This window comes from Ischnura elegans, chromosome 6 (assembly GCF_921293095.1).
Source record: "Ischnura elegans chromosome 6, ioIscEleg1.1, whole genome shotgun sequence".
Classification (NCBI taxonomy): domain Eukaryota; kingdom Metazoa; phylum Arthropoda; class Insecta; order Odonata; family Coenagrionidae; genus Ischnura; species Ischnura elegans.
The window spans coordinates 41,024,829-41,040,684 of NC_060251.1; the positions used below are offsets into that span (position 1 = coordinate 41,024,829).

The 15,856-nt window shown below is 36.7% G+C and overlaps 1 protein-coding gene across 7 annotated transcripts in view; it reads left to right on the forward strand.

Moving 5' to 3' along the window:
* The window catches only part of LOC124160538 (dual specificity protein phosphatase 14-like), a 204,822-nt gene that overhangs the window by 151,015 nt on the left and 37,951 nt on the right, over nt 1-15,856 (forward strand). For 6 of the 7 annotated variants that reach the window (XR_006865185.1, XR_006865181.1, XR_006865182.1 and 3 more), the window contains one exon: nt 11,309-11,389. Coding sequence is in view for 1 of the 7 variants with exons in the window: in XM_046536403.1 (XP_046392359.1) it covers nt 602-744; nt 11,309-11,582 (417 nt within the window). In the remaining 6 variants the exon portion in view is untranslated. Of the gene's footprint in view, nt 1-501; nt 745-11,308; nt 11,583-15,856 lie in introns of those variants that run through there. The other variant, XM_046536403.1, reaches the window with a different exon arrangement.

The following is a 15,856-nucleotide window of genomic DNA, read 5'->3' on the forward strand; positions in this document are numbered from 1 at the left end:
TTAAATTTTTAATTTAATTTAATCTATAAAACATTCGAAAATTGTTTATCCTTACCGCGTTGGGCCTTAAGTCAGTGTGGGATATTAACATGGATCAATTTCTTTTCCGCATGATTCCGTTCCCTTTTATTATAAGATTATTCATGCACCATTTGATTTAATGTTCGAAGCGTGCGTCCGAAACCCAATAAAATAGGAATTAAACTCTTCAAACGGAGAATTTAATTCCTATTTTGATTGGGTTCAGGTCCATACCCTTCTACATTTCATTCCTACCAATTAGTAGCTTCACCAACTTTTTTTATTAAACATTTGATTCCTCATGAACCATTTAAAAGTAAATTCATTCTGTTTACGATAATGTATCGTTCACAATGACCGATTCCCCAACGAACGACACAGTTCCACGAGGGAGTTCTCAAGCTCGTAAGGGGTGAGGAAGAGCGGAGAGAGAGAGAGAGAAAAAAAATTTCGACCGCATTCCTCTTACGATTCCCAACCCAGTCCTGGGGGAAGCTTACGAGAAAGGTCGCGGCGATGTGTTTGGCTGCGAGGATCTCTTCCCTCGCCAGTGCTCTTTCGTGAGCTACCGTGGTCAGATATGAAAGTTCCGCAGAGCGTGTCTTCGGCCATGGGGCCGCAGTTGACTCAGCCCGCCATGGTGGTCGACGCCGGGGACGAGTCTGCAGTTATGCCGGGAGCCGTGACCGACGTGCAGGGTCAGGATTCTCTCGGAAGCCCGAGGTTGGTGAAAAATTTTCCCGCCCCCTCCCGTATTTACTTTCTCTGCGACAACTGAGGTGGTGGGAGAACAGCTGACCATCGGCGTTGTCCCCCTCCTAACTGGACGAAGGTTTCTCCGCGCTCGGAAGCAGACTTCGCGGTTGTGTGTCATCGTATAAGCGGTGTTTATTTATCGCGTGGCGTGCTTTTTAAGTATCTTTTTTCCGCCGGAATAAACAGTGGCGCGGAATTTCAAGTTCGCGTGTTTCCCTTCGTTCGACGACGGGGAATTTGTTGATCGTAGTTTCGGCGGGGCTTAGTTTATTATTCTTTCAAATCGATAGCTGTCATCTCCCTTCGCGGATTTGAGTCGTCGTGGAGGAGTGTGAGATATTTGTAAGAAGATGTATCCGTTTGGATAAATATTACGCGCTTGTAAACATGCCGTTACACGTCTTCAATTTTTTTCTATTCAATTTCTTTTCTAAGCGAATTAACAAATAAATAAATAACATATGCACGTTACTTATCGCTCTACTATTTTTTTCCTTTAGTCGTAAATGTTTCTTGGGAACCCTTTACTTAGCATTTTGTTCCGCAAATAGGTAAGCGTTGTCACTTTATTGTTTACGTCTCCAATAGAGAGTTGTTTGCGTTGAGTATCTATTTTACAAGAAACGAGTGTTGTTATTTGTAATAAAAACATGCTCACAATACAATAAACGGTCTTCAGTTCACTCTTTCTTCATCATCTTGTGCAGAAAAATTTCAAAACCGAAAATCCATATGTTCTCGGAACAGTAAGATATGAATCACCTTGACTAACAGGCTTTGCGCTCACATTTTTTTGAAGTTAACTCGTGGGAGAATGACATAAACTATGGGTTCATTATATAATGTTCTGCTTTGATGGCCGTTCGGAAAAAGACTCGGTGCCTTTGAAGGTTTCGGTATTACCTCGTTTGCCAATCATATACTCGCAATAGGCTTCATTCCATGTATTCCATTTACACTCATACAAGTGGGTATTCCCAAATTTAATCTATTTCAAAACCAAACGGAATTTCCCTATATCTGCAATTTTTATCGTTAATAAATGTGAAATGGGCTTTGAAATAATTTAGTATTACATTAGTTTTTTTCTAATCGTCATTGTGCCTGAATATATGAGGTTCTTGGTTTGAATTAAGTGTTAGTTGTCGGAACTATTTTTCCTTTTTCGGGTATTGGAGATAACTAGTGAAGAACATGCCAGTAAAAGGGTAAAAATTCTTTATTTGTGTATTTGTATGCTATTATTATCTGAAAAATGATTTTCATTCCCAATGAGATTTAAATATAAATATTCCCAATCGATTTAAAAATTTGTATTGCATAGTTGCATGCACATTTTAATCTAAAACTTCTGTTAGTTGCGTTGTGTGAACTTTAGCTTTAGTTTGAAACAATTTAGAAAATTTACGGATCGAGGTACATAATAATTAATTCATGTGTTTGGAAAAATGGGTATTTGAATTCATTGTACCTCTATGGTGGTCATCGGTGTCGAAATTATCCGCTAGGGGTAGTTTTGGCGTTGTAGGTGGTCATTTGTAGAGTGTGGTCAGTTCATGGCGCCAGCTTTCTTACGAGACAACGTTCTGAATGGAAGCTGGACACGCATCGGTGATTGAGTACGTGCGGCTAAAAAAAATATTAAGAGACCAATTTGTTGCCGCATGTACCGCCTCGTAATTTACTTCCACCGAGAACTTGCGCAATAAATCGTGTCGGTATGTTTCCTGGGAGATTATTCAGGAACGTTGATCTCCTTGGCGGGCAATCTTCCCGTATAGTTTTTAAAACCACTTTGCGGCGGAGTTGTTTATTCATTTTTTTGTGATCTAATCTGTAAAACATGTGTATTATTTCATTCACGAAACTTTATTATCGGTACTTGGTGTGTTTTCAATCGTAGTAATTATAGCAACTTCCTCTCAGTTATATGTTAAATTTTTCAAGGAAAGAACACATTCTAATGTATTGCTCATTTGCTTGTAAAATATTCAGTAAAAGTTATTGACGATGTACAATAGAGAAATTATTATATGTGTAAAAGCGTTGACTCATTTGAATGGATTCCATTACAAATGACAGTGATGAGCATCATAAATCTTAAAATAATTGAAGCGAAGATATTGTTTGCTGTTTATATACATATCTACTTCTACTACAATTTCGCAAATACCTGAGGAAGTAAGTCAAGTCTTGATTTTCTTTTTTAATTGGAACTTAACTATAATCTTTGCCTTTAAATTAGGCAGAATGTAATCGGGATAGCTCTTGTGTCATTTTAAGTTCAGCAGTAATGAACTAAATGTTGCAAATAAAAATTGAGTTACTTATTACCCATAAGTATCTTATCAATGAAGGGAAGTATTTCCTGTGATTCCACAAATCATAGGAAATAGTGTTTGATGAATCTTGCTGTTTTCTTTGTAAAAAAAATCGTTATAGTATGCCGCCAAATGATATTAAAAAATTGCGTCACGTATAGAGGAATATTTTTTCTTCACTCTCCTTTGAAGATTTTACGTTCGTAACAGACGTTTCAAGCGATCATGCGCATGAGTATCATTCGCATGTTCATTCTAATATCATGTATAAAAGTATAGAATAAACGTAATTTAAGATTTATTGTTTCTCTTTCATTTGTGATGAAGAATGCGCGTTTTTTCCCATCCTATGCGCAAACAACGGGTTATGTCCCTGGTGACGCACAAATATATCTACGTTCTGGCGCCGTCAAGGATTTTTCTGCTCTTAATGAGCGAGCACATCTTCCAGATTCTTGAAATTCCTCTCTTCCCCCGCGAGCCTGCATAATTACATTGCTTCAACTCCCTCATCAACTCGGCGGGAGCGCGAGGCCACACTTAAACTGCATGCTTTACGGCACGAACCACGTCGGTAGGCTGTCAAGAGAACACTCGTCGACATTCCATGGTTAAAAATGGGTGGAACTGATGTTCCGTTTGAAATCGGTTCCATATGGCGCCGCTCGTATTTTTTCCGAGCCGCTGGCGCCAAAAATCCGCCGCATTCCAATCATCTTAGTCGCCTCCCTGTGCGGAGCTATCCCTTCGCGCCACTTGACTCGTTAATTATTTCTCCACTTGACACCACCTCATGCTCCAATATTGGAAATTAGATAACGCAATACTTAACGTTGTGTAAATTGAATAATGGCTATACCAGGGTTCCCACTCAACCGTGAAAACCTTAAAACCGTGAATAAGCCGTGAATTTCGTCTACCGTGAAAAAAACCTGGAAATAGCCGTGAAATTCGTCATGAAACCTTAATAACCTCTCAAACTTGATTTTAGATCTACGATTGACGGATCAAAATAAAAATAGGTCAGTCACTCCCAGATACTGTCCACGGATTTATCTGCACATGTATATTCAAAGCGCAAGTATTGGTCCGTGTGTCATGACGACACAGACCTTAAGGCTGTGGCTGGACGACCTTTAACCAAAGTGACCATAAACCCTGGCGAGAAATCAGACACCGCGCACGATTTGGACTGCTCGTCGCATAATATGCTCAGCAGTCCATACCACCTTGTCCGGTATAGTCCACAAATTTCCACAGGGAAGAATGACGCCTCGGTAGCTTAACTGGCTAAAGCACTCGGCCGGAAATCGAGGGATCCGGGTTCGAATCCCGGTCAAGGCGAATGATTTTTTCTCTGTGGATTTTTCGCACCTCTTCACTTCCCTATCACCCTCCATTTTCTCACTCACAACCTTTAGCCGGCCCTAAATTTTGCTAACGAGAGGCGACGTCATAAGAGCACTTTCATTGCTGCGTTTTGCATTCCCGGCGTTTATCGCGTTTGCTATATTTTTAGTTAACGTACGGCCAGTGATTTTTATGAGATCAATATTTCTTCCTAAAATGGCTTATCAAACAGACCGTGAATTTGACGCAAATTAGACCGTGAAAACCTGGAAAAAACAGTGAATTTTATAATTTAGTTAGAGTGGGAACCCTGTATACACATCTCTCTACAATGATTTATCATGTAAATTTTTACGCTTATCCTCTGAAAATAATTTTAAGTCATCAATTGTATCCATATTTAATTCGTGGAAATAAGTGATAATTTCAATAGTGAGCAAAGATTCTTATATCGACCGATCCTAGTCCCAAAGTAGTATTCCAAAAAATCATTCCATTCAGGTGTATCTTAAATTCCTTGTCCACAAAATCGTATGTGTGAAACCTGAGCCATATAATTTTGAATAACACTTAATAACTTTCGTACATTATAGCGATGTTAGAATACTAGTCCACAAAGCCCGGCCAAGAATTCAGTTTTAGTTTTGTGAACTCGCTTTTCGTTCAATTTTTATTATAAATATTTTATGAAAAACACCTTCGTGTTTTATCAATATTATTACAGTTGACTGAAGATAAATTTCGCCCATGAAGTTTGACTCCTGTGGAAAGGTCCTAAAATCAAATTTTCGGAATTCAACCCGCTGATATGGGCGATACGATATAATAAAATCAAAGGGTCGACATACGGCCTTTAGGACTTGTATTCTGGCTTACGATTTTATGTGCAAAATTTCAGATGCGATTATATGTTTCAAATTTAACAGATGCGATTTTCTGGACGAGAAATTCAAAATATACCCGAATGGAATTATTTTTTGACATACTGCTTTGCAGTTAGAAATGGTCTAAATCGATGGCTAAGTTCTAACCACACGTATCTCAAAAATATAAACTTTTCAGGAGAGCAAAAAAACGATTAATTTCTTTTACTTGTACACTGAAATTAAAAACCAAAAGTTCATAAAACTGAAAGAGAAGCATTGATTATCAAACAAAGAGTTGCTTTTTTCTTGTATTTTATTTTTTTATGTTATTTTACTTTGTTTAAGATACTTGTCTCAAACCGTACGAATTTCAGATGCGTGTTATTAGATCTTATCTATCGATATATTTCACTAAAAAATCCTTTAATACGCGAACCGGGTTTCGTCTACTTTCTACGTCATCAGATCGAAATGGATAAACACGAATTAACACTTTTTTTAAACGCGGAACAACTAATCTGTATATTATATTCACGATTATTTTAATTTCACTTTAATCAACTATTTCTCAAGAAAGGACTAAAAAACATAACTTAAACATTTCTTAAAGTTCTTTATGCTCCTGCGATCAGGAAACACCTACATTTTCGTTTGTTGGCTGGATAATGATCATAAAAATTTATTGTCGCCCCAAATCATTAAATATATTAATTTTTGGAATTTAATTTTTCAAGATAATTTAATTTGACTTTAATTTACTTGTACTTAAGATGACGCTTAAGTAGATTACATATCATTTTTAATATTTTAATGCTTAAGAGTTTAGAAATATTTATCCATGATGTCTTATGACTAATATTAGTTTCTAAAAATTAATTTTTCTATCCCTGCCAGAAGAATCACCGAGTATGCTGAAATTTTTCCACTTGAAGAATCCATCCACTTTATCAATAAAATATTAAAAGTCAAAATTTTATGGGATGAAAGGGAAAAAAACTCAAGATCAAGTAAATTTAAAAATTAACAACAATGAATGTCATCTCATTTTTTTAAACATTTTCCAGCACCTAATGTTATTACCAAGAGGTTCCACTAGATGGTGGTAAAACTATGGTCAGTTGTGAAAAAATCTCAATAGTTCGCATCAATGGAGAAAGTATCGAGGATTTGATCCCGTAATTGATTTCGTTGTTCTTTTTTGGGCAGAAGATATTTCAATATGCTTGATTACCTTCATTGGTGATAGTAATTAAGTACTTTCATAAAATAAGATGATAATCGTTAAATTTTAATTTTGCATTAAAATGTATTTAACCTTTCCACTTCAATTTATTTTCTAAATGTCGTGCTCCTATCCTCCAAATTATTTCTGTGGTTCTTTTTAAGTGGGTTAGTAGGTAATAAAATGATATTTTATGGTTCGTAATCAACTTAGAGCAGTGGTAAAATTATTAGTATTTCATCGTGTAAAGTATCTAGTTAAATACATCGAGAACAGAGCTATCGCTTCTAGTATAATCATTTTAATACTTCCAATTCATCATATGGGCAATTCCATTTGTGACGGAATTACCTTTTGAGAAAATTATGCAATAGGATATTTCGATTGATTTGTAAAATCCAAAAAAATTGTAAAACTTTTAACTGTGCATGATCAAAAAACATTTATGAAGGTGATTTTCATGTACATAAACAAAATTAATTATCGAAATACCTTCTAAACAAGCCCATAATAAAAATGTGACGGAATTACTGTGAGGTCAACCTCCTAAGTGGAATGATTTTAAACATCTTCAAAGCTCTGTGAATCGAAGTATAGTTTGAAAACTTTTAGCAAGGCTGTGAATAATATTTCAAACAATTTCTTGAAATTCAATCAATTAGCTTATGATATATCAAGATAAATTATTTCCATCCTAAATTTTAATTTGTGTGAAAAGGTTGACATTTTCATGGAAATGCCCATGAAAATGTCAACTTTTTATACCATGAACTCATACTTCATGGTATATATTATTTATGTGCAGTGTGAATGGTTTAAAATTGTTCAACTTTCAAAATATTTATATTTTTCCTCTAAATAACGCCAAAATTATGAAAATCTGGAGATGAGAAACGTTCGCCGTTGTGCTATTTGCCATCGGAAGTTCATGACGATCTAAACTCGTCATTTCATGGCAAGGGGTTAATTCCTCGTGTAAAATAATTACTGATTCAAAGTACAGTAGATTCCGGTTAATTGGGACATATCGGGACTTGTTCATTTTGCCCCAATTAGGCGAACTCTCTCGTAAATAGGCATGAAAAACTTTGAAATGGTAGAAAGAAGACTAAAGAACGTTTATAATGCAACCTTAGTTTATTAAACCATTATTTGATTAATAAATCAGCAGTTTAGTTAAATTATTATCATTTTTAAGAATTAAAATAATTGAATTAAAAATATTTTTCACAGCCTCGGGCGACGCCGAATGAATGTCTTTTACTTAATCCTATTAAAGAAAAGTCCTATCCTCTTGCAGATAGTATAACAATAAGAGCTTTCAATATGGGGCAAAAATAGGAACATTTGTGAAAAATAAGAGGAAATCAAAGGGGAAAGTAAAAAAATAGTATTCTGAAAACAAAAAAATTTAATTTCGTCGCTAGTATAGATTCTATGTCGCCGACTCATGGCCCAATAAAGCGGCTTGCTGTCCCAATTAAGCGGAGAATACTCTAGGATATTCCTCTATTGAGTTCTGTTCTTCAAGATCTGCCCCAATTAAGCGGCTGCCCCAAGTAACCGGTGGACTCATTAAGCGGAATCTACTGTATTAATATCTGTCTTGGCCACCTGGTGATTTACCTTTCTATGGAATTTATAAGTCAATGATAAATTGTATTGACTTCCTTCCAGTTGAAATTCTATGAATACGAGTGTATTTTTAGATTTTTTACTGAAGCTAAACCATAATTTTGGTATCTCCTATTTTAAAAATGGAGTGCCAGATATGAAAGGGTACATAAATCCTCCCAAATTCGTATGGTAAAGGAATTCTGTCGCGAGACAAGCCCTCAGTGAACCGCATGCGTGACCCTGTAAATCACCATGTTTGTAGTGTCGTGGCCGTGGCTATTTTTCTCAGAAGTAGGTCGAAAAACATCGCTAAATATCCGTAAGCACTTTCCCCTCAATCACTCTCTCCGTAAGTAATTGATGATATTCCCCCGACTTCCTTCTTTGCCGTCCAAAATAGCCCCCCTCTCTTCCCACCTCCCGACGAATTGATTTACTCTCCGTTAAGTCTCTAATTATACATCTCAATATTTCCTCGGCTCGCACTTTCTGTCCAGTCCGAGACACACTTCAGCCCGAGCCTACTTCCCATGCCCAGTAGACATAACATTTTCGTTTCTTCTCTGTCCAACTCCGCGTCATCGCTATGTTTCAAAACCGATCGGAATCTCCGTGGAAAAAAATCCGCAGATAAATGAAACTGACTCTCCGTGGTGAAAAGTACTAAGGTGAGAGATTGACGGTGAAAAAAATTCGCCTTTCTTTTCGCTTAAATCGAATAAAATTTTTATTTAAATTGCGTGATGAAGGTTTTAGAGCCGATTCGAGATTTTGAGTCTACATATTTCAAGCCATTTGGCAACAACCAGGAATATACATGCGCTATTTTACAATGAAATGTGTTCGGCTGTAAATTGGGTAGAATATTATTTCCGGCATCGGAGCCTTGAAGAAGAAGAGCCTTGGCCTGATAACCTGGAATACTAAACCAACTTGGTTTAGTGAGTTAGACTAAATTGTTGTTTTTATAATCACCCTTTTTGGCAAAAGCTTTGCTTGGCATAGGGATGCTAGTATTCATCTACTCAAGGAAATACATTGATAGTTTTTACCCTCATGTTGACTTTTTGTTCTTATAACGATGGCTAGGATGGGAAATTCTGAAAGCAGTGGTTATTTTACAATGTGACAATTTTTTGTAGCAAAATGTTGTAATAGCAGAAGTGACCAATGAACATAGGCAATATATTTTTATTTGCTCTGTTACGGTTAATCTTAAGATGAAGAGACACATTTGGACTTATTGTTAGCACAGAGAAAGGCCCCTGGAACTGTAATTATTTTCACATTGTAACTATTTTCAGTTTGATTTTTTTTAGCTTCCAGAGTAGTGCTATTTTCGTTGCCATTGCGTTCAAGAATCATTTTAAGGTGTTTCCGGGAGAAAATTTCATTTTCATTAAAACTTTTAAAATCAGATATTCCATTTGTATTTCATCGGTTGTTGATATCACCTAGGATTCTTTACATATGCTTCTCGATCGTTGTTTTTTAATGTACTCCTTTTTATGTAGGCCCATACTGGGGTGGTAGTGTATACGCATGAAAATGCCGTTTTCAACTGGAATATATACAACGATATATACAATTTTCAACGAGAATATAACAGACAGCGTTACCTAGTTGTTAAGCGAATTAGGCTGGGAGCCGCTGAAAGACTCGGAGGCTGCGCGCTAGGCTTAGATTGCTTGAACAATTGAGAATGGGTATCTTTAAGAGCGACACGGAGAACATAATATTTGAGCCACTATGTATCTCCAGGTCCGACGGAAGCGATAAATAAAGAGAGATGCTTTGCTGAACTCCTAGATATGGGAATTCGTTTTTCCCCCGAACCATAAAGGACTTTAATAAATGTCAGCCAAAATAACCTTTTAAGCGGCTTGCGGAATATTATGTAGATGTAGAAATATAAACGCAGCCATTGAAAATGTCTGGTTCTCTGAAAATCACTGCCATTGCCGGGATTCAAACCGGGCCCACGGGTGGGAAGCCAACGCTATTGCCACAACTTTAACCTCGATTATTTGTGGGGAGAGGTAATGCACAGAATAGGTTTACAGTTGAAAAAAATTTTGCATCTTCACGTAATTTATGCGTATACTTGTATGCATATCACCGACTTTTTGTCCCAATTAACCGGAGAAAGCTCAAGTTAATGTTTCCAGTGTTTGCAAAATTCGTATCTTCACGTAATTTATGCGTGTACTTGGACACTTAGGTAGGAGCACGAGAGAAGAGTGGAAGCGTTCGAGATGTGGGGGCAGAGAAGAATGGAGAAGTTGAAGTGGACGAATAGGAAGGGGAACTGGACATGGTGGGTGAGGAGAGGCAGCTTCTGGGTGAGATGCAGAGGTGACAGAAGGTACGGAAAGAGCTAGTACTTTGCGGGGAATGGATGTTGAAAACAGTGTTAGAGGGTTGTATGTTGGGTAAATAAGGGAGAGGAAGGAAAAGCATTGGATTTTCAGATAAAATGAAAGGGAGTAGTATTATGAATTGAGGAGGGAATCCATGGAAAGGCAGCTAGAATACTTATTTAATACCCCATGCAAACCTCTCTTAATCGGGTGAATACTTAAGTTATAATAGGGCCTTTCCATGAAAATGTCAGCTTTTTCAAACAAATTAAAATTTAGGATGGAAATATTTTATCTTGATATATCATAAGCTTATTGATTGAAATTTATAAAATCAATATTTGAAATATTATTCAGGGCCTTATTAAAAGTTTTCAAGTTATACTTCGATTCACCGAGTTTTGTATATGTTTGGAATCATTAAACTGGATTTAAACAGGAGGAATTGGAGGTTGACCTGGCAGTAATTTCGTCATATGTCAATCATGGGAATATTTAGAAGGTATTTTGATAATTAATTTTGTTTCTCTATATGAACATCACCTCCGTAAATGTTTTTTGATCATGCACATTTTTTCAATTTCTTTGAATTTTACAATTTAACCGAAATATCGCGTGTACTCGTATGTTTATCAACGGCTCTTAGCCTCAATTTACTGGAGAAAACTCAAGTTAATGCTTCTTATGGATTCCAATTTAGGACATCAATCTCAAGTAAGCGGCTGTCCCAAAAATCCAGTGGCTAAAATAATAACCGTAATATGCTGTAAATGCAATGTTTTTTTATTTTTGCAGGTCTTTGTATGCGGCGGCCCGTGGGGTTGCAGAGGTTAGTTCGTGCCTGTTGCTGGGAGAGGCGCGGGGGGTCGAGGCGGGTCTGCTGGCGGCCCTGGGGGTCACGTGCGTGGTGACGGCGGCCGCCGAGCTACCACCCCTGCCCCTGGGACCCCCTGTTGAGGACAGCGTCCGGTTAGCCCTAAGGGACTCGCCTGGAGATTGCATCGAGTCACTGTTCGACGCCGTGGCCGATAAAGTGGACGCTGTCCGAGCCAAAGGTGGACGGACCCTGGTGAGGACACTCCATTCAATGATACTTCTCAGATTCTTCTTTCCTCCTCACGTGCATGCGAAAACTTGAATTAGAAATCAAATTTCAAAACGATGGGGTGTATAGTATAGTAAAATTGTGACATCTTTCAAGTAGCAACCTCTTTATTTCACGCAAATCGCTTGTTTTCCCATCATCAATTTTTTGGTGGATTACATATGTATACTTGCATTACATCTCAGTTACCTGTGATCCAACCGTGAAGGTGCCAGAGTGTGATTATTTTTTTTTAATTAAGCTGCCTCCTCGAAAACTTTTTTCAAGCCAGGGTAATGATAAGAAGATATTTATTCTTTAAGGTTAGAGCAGCATAAGAATTTTTTTCTTAAAAGAAAGGACTTTAACAAAAGGCTTTTTAGCTAGGTATTTGACACTTAAAATAAAAACTGGTAGTTTCATTTGAGATATGCCTCAATTACAGTCGTTTATAAATGCGAAATACGTGGGCTCATACACGCGATCAGCAGTTTTTTCTGATTGTCGCTTGTTATAGAGTTTTAAAAATATATAAACTCGTATTTTTCCGTTTTTCGATCAAACGCCTGCTTCGCGAGTATTTCGCGGCGAAAAATATTCGACTTCAACCCTTGCGCAGATAAGTTAATGACGTCGCACTCCTGTCGGGCGGACAAAAATTCTCAGCTACTCCTTTCCCCATCTACTGGAATGCGAATTCTTGAATTATGAATCCAATTTTAAAACATCGGACAATAAATTCAATTGAAATAATGCTATTTTTCAAAGAGTGAGGTAGCAACACCATTATTTCACACGGATCATTTGTTTGTCCCTCAAAGATCTTAATAAATAATTGAATTTTATTTTAAGTCAGCCAAGCAAAAATAAGGAGGTAACGTTCGTTTTTTATTGCTGATTAAAATTTTCTTCTTATCCCTATTAGTGCAATAATGCCTCATCCTCCCCTTACTATTTCTATATACTGGGTCACCTCCGAAAGAAGAGTAGTGTCTTGATACTTTCTCTAGATTACAAGAAAAATGTCTTGATACTCTCTAATACTTTCGATCATAAACGGCGAATTTTCCGAGTGGCTGAATTGCACGGATGAGGTTTTCATTCCTCACTTCCGGTGCTTGGATCTCCTCCCCTGATCATTACGGTCTTGATTTGGCCCATAACTCGATACATTGCCTCGGGAACCTTATCGTTTGCTGCCTGATCGTTTCCGGACGGAAAGTTTATTCGCGTATCGGAATGAGAGTCATCGCGGAAATGATAACTTGTGCCACTTGTGAATGCGACATAGTCCTTCTGCTCGGGCGCGATACTGATCTTATCTATGAAGAAGCTGCCCAACGCCACATCTGCGGAAGAGATAAAAGGTTGCGTAGTTGGAATTCCACTGTGTATTTGATGAATACTTATCTGTGCCTATCCATATCTGTGTTTGAAAACATTTTCCTCAAAATTACGGGTAAACGAGAGAAAGACTTGGGAAAATAGGACTCTATGGTGACTCGATGTAGGTGATGTGAGGACGCCAAAAAAAATTTTACTGAGAATTATGGATACGCTATTTAGGAGTTAATGATAGACTCGTTCCAGTAACGAAAATGCATCGAGTGAAATCTTTGATGGAAGAAGATGGATAGTTGATAATACTATTCTTTAGTTGTAATATATAAAATGGTATTCTTCTAGCTCTCAATGAAGTGTTAGATTTGCATACATGCTAAAGTTCTTTATGTTCCTAAATTTCGGTAGGTAATATTTCATTGGTTTCAGACACCATAATGCTGTATTATGTACGACTCTAGGTATGGGAGGCTGTGATTATACCTTACAAAGATACAGCAGGGAAAATGTTCATCGCGCTTTTTCGAAATAAATGATGAAAGTGTCGTGAAAGAACCTAAACTTGGTATTCAGTTTTGGGATAGTCAATCGTTGTATCCAAATTTCAAACCTGTGCCATACCCATAGTATTTAAGGCTAAAATTATTATATCCCTCATGTTGAATCAAAAAACCTTGTAAATTTCATGTATTTGCACCCGACGATGTCGTACAGCGATAAAACTGGTCGATATTAAAATCATTTACTTGAAATTTTTGAAGTATTTTCATTCAACGTGAAGCAATTCCACTACGTCACGCCTCAAACTATCTATTTTTTTTGGAGACTAATTATGAAGGCGAGAGCGTACGTGGTTGTATTTATGACAGAAATGTTGCTGAAGTGTACTACTAAGGGAGGAGCTTTAATTCACTTTGCAAAAGGAAGATAAAGAAATCGGAATCTGCATGAAAAAACCTGACAGAGCAATAAAGTGGAATGACTCTAGCTTTTTAGAAGAAACCTAAGAGACGCGATGAAAACAGGTATGAATAAGACTTATCATGAATTGCTATTTTGCAGGAAAAGTAAAAAGATTGTAACGTGAGCTTCTTTATCAATTAATGTTGACTGTGGGGTAGTTTTTACTGTTTTATAGCTTAATTTAAAATCCGATCGATATGAGAGGATTTTATCTCAAGCTATTGATTTTGGTGGAAATTGTCGTCATTAATAATTCCGGTTAATGCTAAACCAGAAAGAAGGGAATCAGATAAAGAATCAGGTCACACTTATCTTATGAAACAATCTAGAACCACAATTTTCAAAATAATCAACTCATGAAGCGGAATCTTCTATTCATTCTTTAGATGCTACAGAAACTACGCCACTTGAAGGTCATGAATCGTCATAGAATGGAATTTTATAGATAGAGAATGTTTGTTTTCATCAATTGCTATTTCTTCTGCTGATTTTTATAGTATTTGATGTCGTTGCGAAATATTTCCTGGCATAAGCTCATCTTGGAATAGTCGTAATCCGCTATGAGGTGTATGAGTCAATCGGCATATTATTTCACAAAATGTCACAAAAATACTGATGTAGTTCATTTAATTTTCTAAATTATAAACCTTAAAAAGGAAATCTACAATGCTTCCCATAAAAAGTATTATCTTAACATTAGATGAGCCATCCTGCTCATTGAGCTTTTGTACCGTGACCATATTTTGTCGTTAGAATCAATATTTTTTTATTATCTTTTACATCATTGTTAATGCATTTTAGTATATTAGTTTTGTGTAGTTTTCTGTAAATTATAATTATTTTACGATTATGCTATATAGAGCCAATCGTGTAAAATCACCAATAGCTATAATCATAAATTGAAACCTAATTATTCAAAAGGGCGCATTATTCCCGCTCAAGCGGTTTTTTCCGTGTTGTATTACTCGTTTGAAACTTCAACGATATCTTTCAAAACTTGCATGCATAAATTTTCATTTATCTCACATTTGACGATTGAGCCTCAGTATTTTCTCAAATGAAAATTTTCAACTTTGGTATACAGGCAAACGCTGACTAATAGCTCCTCTTTGAAATCTCTTCACCTTGAAAATTTCAAGGCAAACGTAAAGAGATTTCTACTCTGTTTACTTAAGATTTCAACGAGTAATTCGTCTCGAAAAAAGGCAGAATAACCCATTTAGAAAGAAAGCAATGCGTCCCTTATATAATTAATTATCTAAATGTTCTTGACTCGATTAGTAGTTACATGAATTGCGGTAAAAAAATAAGTCATAATTAAGATCTGATTAAAATAAATACTTGCAATTTTCCACGATTATTAAATTTACCACGGTCCAGGTTTCAATGTTACCTTATCATCTTCTAGGCACCAGGAGTAATATCGTGGTATCCAGGAATAATTATAATGGCGAAAAATTGCAGGTACTCTTTTTGCTATGGAAAAATTCCACTCTTATCACGATTGAATCTTCGGATCTTATTTATAATTGTCGCAATATAATATATTTTCTTGTGGAATTTAATTTTTTATGCCTTCGCTGAAACCGTGATTTTTAAATTGAGTTGAATTTAAGGGTATTTTTTCATCTAAAGGTCTAAACCACGTTAACTTCAGCAGTAGTCTCTCTCACACCATTCCCTATTCTGCTTGTTGGCTGAATTTAGATATTTCCGAAGGAATGTCAACTTTTTTTAGCCCCTAGCCTCCGGTGAAGAGCCGTACTGTCCCACTGAGCTATCGTGTCACCGCGTAGATCAACCTAAAAACATTTGATAATATCTTTGGGATTCCTTGGGACGGTGCCCGGAGAAGAGAAGGTAGTTGCTCCCCATGGAACCTTAAATTGGGATGTAGTCATGTAGCGATTGCGTCTCTTACACGGTTAAAAGCATTGGATAGCACTGATGGCAGC